This window comes from Mytilus trossulus, chromosome 10 (assembly GCF_036588685.1).
Source record: "Mytilus trossulus isolate FHL-02 chromosome 10, PNRI_Mtr1.1.1.hap1, whole genome shotgun sequence".
NCBI lineage: Eukaryota > Metazoa > Mollusca > Bivalvia > Mytilida > Mytilidae > Mytilus > Mytilus trossulus.
The window spans coordinates 77,012,747-77,022,690 of NC_086382.1; the positions used below are offsets into that span (position 1 = coordinate 77,012,747).

A 9,944-nucleotide genomic window follows, 5' to 3' on the forward strand; every position below is an offset into this window, starting at 1 on the left:
TGAAGAAGCTCAAACAATAGTACTGCTGAATTTCAGGAATGTATTGATGTATTATATGAAATTATACAAACTTTTGGATTAACACATGTAATCATGATTGGAGGAGATTTTAAAGAAAACCTGTTAGTCACATCAAATAACAAAAGAAGCAAATATGTTTCTGAATTTATAAATGAATGTAAGTTAAAAACCCAGAATGTGGGAAAGACATTTATACACTCTAATGGTAGTGACTGTACATCAATTGATTATATCTTGTACCCAGAGCACTTTAATGACAACATATTACATCTTAGGAGATTAGAAATAACAAGTAACATTTCAGATCATTAGCCAGTGTGTGCAAATATTAAATTCAGTTACTCAATGAAAACTAACCAAGATATAAAGAGCAATAATGGACAAACTGTTCGTAAAATAGATTGGCAGAAAATTGACAAAGCATTATATAAACAGGTTTTATCTGATGAGATTGATAAATATGACTATACAGTTAGTGACCCACTAGAGATTGATAAAGCAGTTACCAACATCAACAACGCAGTGTCTAGAGCTTTAACATCTATTGTACCACCTCCGAAAGGAAAAAAGCGTAAACCTAAACTGAAATTTATGACCCACAACATATATTTGGCAATAAAAGCAAAGAAAAACGCATTCTGCGAATGGAAATTCAACGGAAGACCAGAAATAATTACAAATCCTCTATTTTTAAATAAAAAGCAAACTACATATGAACTTAGAAAACTATGCAGGATTGAAAATGCAAAATTTCGGATTATAGAGAGACAACAACTGGTTGGTGCAAGAACAATGGATAGTAAACTCTTCTTTCAACTTATAAAAAAACAAAGAGGGAAATTAAATCGATTCATTGATGAACTTCAAGTTGGTGAATCTAACCTGAAAGGTGACAACAATATTCTTGGAGGATGGAAGACCCATTTCGAAAACTTAGCAAAAGAATCAAATCCTATGAATTTTGATCAAGACTACTTTCAGTTAGTTGACGCTGAATATCATCAAATTATACAGATATGTCTAGTTGCCTACAAACATGAAGAAGTAACTACAGAAGAATTACAAAATGCTCTAAATAAGCTAAATAGAAACAAGTCTGCTGATATATTTGGTATTACTGCAGAATGCCTTTTTTTCGGCGGTGAAAAACTTGATAGTATATTGCTTAAAGTAATCAACGCATCATTTCAGCCTGCCATATTTCAAATAATTTGAAAATTGGTACTCTTACACCAATCTTTAAGAATAAAGGAGACATATCAAATTCAAAAAATTATAGAGGCATTACCATTACTCCATCAATGTCTAAAATAATAGAAACCATACTCAAACTACGAATTAATCCAAACATACTGGAAGATCAAAACCCTCTTCAACGTGGTTTTACCAAAAATACGGCTCCTCTTATAGCATCTCTAATCATGGAGGAATTTAAAAGAGAAAGTAAAGACTTGAATAAACCAACAATATACGGAATGCTAGACGCTAAATCTGCTTTTGATGTAGTACGACATACAAACCTAATCAGAAAGCTATATCATTTAGGCATTTCAGAACAGTGCATTTTAATGATTGATAACCTATACAAAGACGCTACGTCTAAAATTAAATGGAAAGGAAATACATCTGATGCATTCAACATTGAGCAAGGTGTAAGGCAAGGAGGAACATTAAGTGCCGATTTATACAAAGTTTATGTAAACCAGCTATTGAATAATTTTGTAGAGTCTAAACTTGGTGGAAAAATAGGATCAATAAGTTGCTGTGCCCCCACCTGTGCAGACGACATAGCAATAGTTGGAAATAACCCATTCGACATACAAGTTCTCATAAATATGGAATATGACTACAGCGAACGAGAAGGCTATCTTCTACAACCTGAAAAAAAGTGTTATTTTACCGATTAAAACTAACAGTAAAGTAACATTTACAGAAGATACTTGGTTGATGAATAACAATCCAATGCCAATTGTCACCAAAACACCACATATTGGTATACAAAGGGATGCAACCGATTCAGCAGGTAGCACCATAGAGGCAAATCTTAAAAAAGCCAGAAGATCTTTATATAGTTTAATGCACACTGGTTTACACGGAGAAATGGCCTAGACCCAATATCTGCAATAAGTATGCTACAAACATTTATATTTCCAATTATGTTTTATGGATTAGAAATTTTACTGCCTACTGGAAAAAATATAGATTTAATATCAAAACAGTATAAAAGAATAATAAAGCAGATCCTCTCTTTACCCGTCAATGTAGCTGACCCAGCAATTTACGTAATATCTGGCTTGCTACCTCCTGAAGCAGTCATACACAAAAAGGCACTCATCTTATTCGGAAGTATATGCAGAGCTGGATGCACCTCCACTGAATTGAAAATCGCTGAAAGACAATTAGGAATTAAATGCATTAAAAGCAACAGTTGGTTTATTGCTATCAAAGCTATATTTTTGAAATATGAAATTGGTGATCCATACATGTGTCTATTTGATACGACTATGTCCAAAATGCAATGGAAGAATATGGTGAAACAGAAAGTCAATATTTATTGGTCAAATCGAATTAAACAAGAAATTACATTGTTTTCATCTATAGAACATCTTGGAGAAATTTTTACTATTGGAAAATGTCACCCAATAGCAAAAACTATATCAGTCAATATAAGAGACATATCTAGAATACCAGTCCGACTTAAAATCTTAACTGGAACCTACATTCTTCAGACAAAAAGGGCTGTGTTCAATAAAGCTATACCAGATGGTACCTGTATGATGTGCAAAAAAGAACGAAGAAACTATGAATCATTTCCTGTTGATTTGTGAAGAACTAGAATGCATACGAAAACCACTTATGTTAGAAATAATAAACATTAGCAGTATGATTTTTGCCAAACATAAAGTAGATGCTGCAATTCATATAACAACAGTAATAGTCAACCCATATTTTTATTGCACACAGTTGAATTCACAAGCTCTTATATCAGACATTGATACTCAACTAGAACCATTATGCAGAAGCTTGTGCTATAAATTGCAGGTAAAAGTATAAACTACAACACGTGGCATGGATCACTTACCATAAGACCAAAGTTAAAAGCTGCCGCGATGAATACTATTGCATAGCAAGAACTTGTAACTTGGAAACTTTAATATTCCTTAGTTATATGGAGGCTGTCTGTTGTATTGTGTTTGTATTAACTTCATGCAGACATTTACAAGATAACAGGCAATGCACGACCCTGATGAAATGTCATTTAATTATATATTAAAAAAAACTTAAAAAAACCCAAAACAGTTGCACACAATTAATATTGCTTACTATTTGTAAGTACAATTATAAGATGTCAAAATCAGATGAACATAGTGTAAAAAGGAATTTTATTGTTTAAAGTAGGTGACATCACCGGCAAGGATCATGATATTTTTTAAAGATCATGATATTTATTGAAAAGTAAAATATTAAAAGTGTAACGTGACGGTACCCAAATTGCACCTATATTGACAGTTTTTTCACCTACGTTTTTTTATGATCAGGAAAAACATGTCCATACTGTGTTTATTTTGTAGCCCTATCCTTCTTTGTCATACGGGTACACCAATTTAATTTTTAGTCCATATTGAGTCATTAAAAAATGGGTTTGAATCAACCTCCAAACTATCCATGATTCTGTAATGAGGAGTACCCAAATTGCATCCATGCTTAAATTTACATCATCAAAAGTCTAATAACCGAGCTTTTGTTTAATTTCTTCAAATATTTTGAACAATTGGATATTTGTCCATGCTTACTATTTATATTTTACGAAATGGATACTTATAATATATTGTGTTTGCCAATTTTAAAAAGATGACGTTTTGATGACGTCGCATGGTGACGTTTTCGTACATTTTGTTTTTTTCAGTAAACAGTCCATCTGTTGATAAATACTGTGAACGTTTTGTGTATAACTAAATATGTTTACCTATGTTGAAAGACGGGCATAGTATCAAATCATAAAAATACAACTTGTTTAGTCTCTAGGAAATCTTGTAAGATTTTTATTGCTATTTTTTTCTAAAAAGGTGCAATTTGGGTACTCGGTGCAATTTGGGTACCCTTACGTTATGTACTACGTTTCCTTATGTTTCTATTCTTTATTTCTATACTTCTATTTTAATCTTAATTATAAGACCGGTAAAATAGCATTTAAGAGCCATGAAATAGCTACTGCCTTAAATTTATTTAATTTGATCTGTGATATTCATTTTACAATATTGGAGATCTATACGATCTAGAGTTTCTTAACACCGTATAGACACATCGGAATTGTCCGAGTCGATATCCCTGCACGCAGCCAAAACATGCAATCCGCGCAGAAAAGCTACATGTATCGTACCGTGTGAATGCCATTTCAAGTATACAAAAGCATACACGAATACAATTAGCGATGAAAACTTAGATCAACTGACTGTGCCATTAATATTTAATTTTTATGTAGCTTTTGAAATGTAAAATTAATACGTACTATTTCTATTGTATATTTGAAAAAAATACCTACATGGTCCAAATACTCATATGGTCCTGCCCGTTAATAACCAAACGAGTATAATACTCATATGGTCCGACCATACGCGTACGGTCGGACCATACGCGTATGGTCGGACCATATGAGTATACGCATATGGTCATGACCATACGCGTATGGTCCAAATACTCATATGGTCCGGAACATCAATACTACTTAATACTGGGTACTGGCTATGTTCAGTGTAACGGTTAATACATCCAACCGTTAATCTGAGATATGTGCCTCTAAGACAATAGAAGTATGACTAGTTGTCTTCTCATCAGAAGTAAAACCTTGACAAAATGAGGACGTTAAATCCGATGCCTCGTGTTTAAATTCATTTAAAGAATACTTTCAACAACTCTTTGATGAGTCCGTAGCTAGCCAGTTGCAAAATAGTAAAATCTTATTTTTCTGTGGCAGTCTGAATTTCCCCGATCGTCATCCAAGATTGGTCTCTTTGCCTAGACCGTACAAATGCATGCTTTCGTCCTGAAAATGCATGACATATTTGCCACTGGATATTATCACACCAACAGTCTTATCAATCTATTAGGATATATGATTTTAAAACAACAGAACGACGTCAGAGTTGCAACTTAACTTTCTCAATAAATCATCTATTTATAAGTAAACATCTTGGAGGGGGGGCAAGGGGTTTAACTGTTATGCTGTTATGGGGCTTTTTAATTCTTTGTTATCTGTTATTCTGAAAATATATTTACTGTTAGCTGTTATTGTCTCATTCTTTGTTAGCTGTTATAGGACTATTTTCTATTTTGTTATCTGTTATTGTGAGAATCTATTTGCTGTTAACTGTTATTGAAAATTAGAATGTTAGCATTTTGACAGCCAATCTTCCGTAGAAATTGAAGATAATTGAAAATTGTGATTTGAATGGATAATAGTCTCATTGGCACGCTTACCACATCTTCTTAAAATTTATATCTATTGGGGTCTTTCTACTGGGGAAATCGGTTGGCCCTGTATTTGCAGAAGAATTTCAGTAACATGCATCACATACATATATGAAATCAATTGGACCCAGGACCATTCAAGTATATATTATTATTACACTTTGTAATATTTTCCATTGTCTGTGAACATGTAGCATTTTGTACAAATTATGATTCACTTATTACTTGTACAATGACTTATACTAGTAGTATGGATTTGGTTATAAAAAAAGCATTGGTACACCCTATAGATTTTTTTATTCAATGACAACATACTAATCTTCATGTTGTACTTTAACACCACTGTCCCTGATTAGGAGGGGGTTGGACACCAACTAGCATGCTAAAGTTGACGCAGTCACATTCTGTATGTGCCTATTTCCAAGTCAGGAGCCTGGATTCAATGGTTGTAGTTTGTTACTTGTGACTAAGTTTCTCGTTCACTATTTTGTTTTAGACAGTTAGTTTTCTCCTTTGAATTGTTTTACATTACTAATTAAGTGGTGTAGGTTTGAATTATGGCTTTGGGAATTATACAACATCTTTTTCTTTTAGCATTTATATTATAAGTGCAACTCCCTCTCTTTTTATTTACATGAAAGAGAACCCTGACCACCATATTTTTTAAAGCTTTTTAACTGCTTCACATGGCGGAAATTGAAGCTCAGAAACCATTGCTGCAAATACAAATGTGTCTTCAGTTTAATTTTTCGACAAATACCCTTTTTAAAATCCTACAGCTTCTCCAATGCTGTACCCAAATTTTCCATATTCTATAATTTCACATAATATACATGATTGGTGTTTCACTTGGTGTCATCCAAATTTTCACTAGGTCCTATTTCTATTATACTATCAGAATTGTCACTCGAGTCAATTTATATTATCAGAATAACCATAATAACAGTATATTTAACGGTACCAATTTTCCTGCACCAGCTGCGCATTTCGACAATACATGTCTCTTCAGTAATGCTCGTGACCAAAATATTTGAAATCCAAAGCTTATATAAAAAATGAAGAGCTATAATCCAAATGGTAAAAAAAGTAAAGCCAAATCCGCGAAAGGAATCAGAGCTTTGCACGAGGGAGATACATTCCTCAATTTATAATAATTTCTAACATTTGGCATGCGTGTTTCAGTAACATGTCCCGTCTCCACTGATCTGGGTATTTTTGTATCTTATAAGTAAGTTTTATCATGAGGTCATTAAATAAAAAAAAAAATTGTGCATCAATGTTTTTTTAATACTTGTAAAGTATATATATTGCTTTTCAGAAAAAAAAATCTAAAAATCAAATTGATAATAAAGTGTCACTGGCTGCACTATTTTCAAAAATTAAATAAAAAAACCTAAATCATTAAAAATTGATCCCTCAAATCGGCCCTAGATTAAAAATATCCCTATATCAAAAGCAGTAACTAGTAATTTCGTTCAGAAAAAATCAACATGCATATGTTATTAACTTATTGTACAATTTACAGAAAAAAAATCAACTACGGCATGACTGCTCCCCCTACGGACGAAACGTTTTGTTTACACGAATTACAACTTTCTAGGTTTATACCAAAGTTATATACTAAGATCTATGAGTCATCTACTGAATTGGTCCTTGACAGATTTATTTTCATATTTCATTTACTGTTATCTGTTATTATCCCTTTTCAATTCCTTGTTATCTGTTTTTCACCAAATGAATTCACTGTTTTGCTGTTATGGGGACCCCCCTTGCCCCCCCTCATATTAAGTATAGAAACAGGTAGATATTATAATGTTGATAAAAATAAAAGACTATGTATAAAGTGTAATACTTGCTCTATTGAAGATGAATACCATTTTATACTTGAATGTAAAAAGTATAGTCAAATTCAAGAAAAGTATATAAAAAAGTATTATTGAAGAAATCCTTCTACATCTAATAATATCAAAAGTACCAGGATTATAATTTTATACGCCAGACGCGCGTTTCGTCTACATAAGACTCATCAGTGACGCTCAGATCAAAATAGTTAAAAAGCCAAACAAATACAAAGTTGAAGAGCATTGAGGACCCAAAATTCCAAAAAGTTGTGCCAAATACGGCTAAGGTAATCTACTCCTGGGGTAAGAAAATCCTTAGTTTTTCGAATAATTCAAAGTTTTGTAAACAGAAAATTTATAAAAATGACCATATAATTGATATTCATGTCAACACCGAAGTGCTGACTACTGGGCTGGTGATACCCTCGGGGACGAAACGTCCACCAGCAGTGGCATCGACCCAGTGGTGTAAATAGTTATCAAAAGTACCAGGATTATAATTTTATACGCCAGACGCGCGTTACGTCTACATAAGACTCATCAGTGACGCTCAGATCAAAATAGTTAAAAAGCCAAACAAATACAAAGTTGAAGAGCATTGAGGACCCAAAATTCCAAAAAATTGTGCCAAATTAACTTATCCAGTTGTTATCTGTCAGAAATATTAAAGAATTGAATAACTTAGATATATTTTTAAAATCTGCAGAAAACCTAGAATTTAATTGCAGTATATAATATTTTTGTTCTCACTTTATTTAAGTATTATATCATTCTCCGCTCGTATTTCGTATTTGTATTATGTATTTTGTATTATATGTTCTTTCATGCACACCTTATATTTATATATATATATATATATCTCTTGTGAAATTCTTATATTGGTGTAAAATTGTGTATATGTATCCTATATGCTGTATTGCTTTCGGAATAAAGTATTAATAAGTCCGGTACCTTTATGAATAAAAGTACACTATGACCTCTGACTACCGGAGACTAAATTCTTTGAGTTATACAACTATAGCTTATCGTATGGCCTAAAACAAGATGCAAGAGCCAACACTGTAAAGTAAGCTATAAAGGTTCTAAAACAACTTTAAATAGATACCAAAAAGCTTGATTCATGCTCAAAACTACATACAAAAGCAAAAATCATAAAAAGCAACTAACGATAACCATAATGAATAACACATCAATCATATGATCGATTGTTTACGTGAGACACGCGTTTCGTCGACATAAGACTCATCGGTGACACTCGAACCAAGTAAAACTTCGAAGAATATTTAAAAAAAAACCAACGTAACCCTATTAAAAATACGGCTTAGGTCATATATACCCCCTGAGGTAGTAGAACATTTATTATATTTCAAATATCTACGAAGAATTCAAAATTGTCAACTGAATGAAAAGATATCCCCATATTTTAAAGTATTTACAGCATGTCAACAAACAAGCTCTTGACGCTAGGCTTCCTCTAAAATACTGATAAAATTTGCACCATCAATAAGTCTGTCGTATGCGATGATTAAAACGGTGGGAAATTCAAAAGGTGGACATATCTCACGTTCAAATTCATGAGGCCAATATCAGATTTGACACATTTTTGCGTACCTATGGTTGCAAAACTGGAATGTGTATTGATCCAATTGAGAAAGAAGTATTTTTCAATAGCTATTCATAGTCTGCTTTGTGTAAGTGCAAATTGACTAAGACCAATAGGATATTGGTTTTCTACCCCAAAAAAAAATCCGTTGACATCTCAGCTTCTATGGTTCTTTTATCTATTTTTTATACTATGCGTAATTTTTGTACCAAAACAAATGCCTTCATGGTTTATATTCATACTCTTTTTCGATTGTTTATGTCCGTTTATTCGAGGGAAATTAACAGAGAAAGCGATTTCGGAAATTTGATTGAAAAGGGGGTGTGTAAAAATGAACAAAATTTAGAATAATACAGTGATAACGATATATATTAAACAAATAATGAACTGCTGAATAATACGAACATCATTAATTTGGGTTTCAAGCCGAAAATATCTAAAAAATGAAAAAAATATCTGAAAATAGGCACCATTTTTATAAAAAAATTCCAAAATTATTACAAAAATCTTTTTTTTAAAAAGTATTTTTTTATACATTGACATGTTGAACGTACATGCATTGTGACAACAGAAACTGAAGCTACATGTTAATTTGTCACGCTTTAACACAGTTGTTTTTCAAATTGGAATTATTTCTCGATTTTTATTCAATTTTTACAAAAATTGCACCGTACGATTCTTTGACGACCGACCAAAAAAGGAAGTTCATATATCATACTATAACATATTAAAAATTCAGCTGTGTGTTAGGTGGGTGCATTAAAGCAACTAACTAAGCGTCTTTTCTAAAAATGTCACTCGCCTATATACAAGTGTGGGGTTACAAAGAAATAAGTGTTTTAGTTCTGAACATTTACGATTTTTTTTTTCGGTCTTTCTGTTATATACGTTTATTCATTCTTACCTGGAAAGGGCGCTGGGACGGTCGGTTGGAAGGCCGCTGGGAAGGTCGGGAAGACCGCTGTGGAGGGCGCTAAGGGAAATCTTCCCGCCGATCCTCCTTCAGTTGA

The 9,944-nt window shown here is 32.7% G+C and overlaps 1 protein-coding gene across 1 annotated transcript; it reads left to right on the forward strand.

Moving 5' to 3' along the window:
* Positions 1 to 1,322: 1,322 nt before the first annotated feature.
* LOC134688195 (uncharacterized) lies at positions 1,323 to 1,928 on the forward strand. Its single transcript, XM_063548666.1, has one exon. It carries the CDS (start codon positions 1,323 to 1,325, stop codon positions 1,926 to 1,928), a length of 606 nt encoding a protein of 201 aa, XP_063404736.1.
* The last annotated feature ends 8,016 nt before the right edge of the window (positions 1,929 to 9,944 follow it).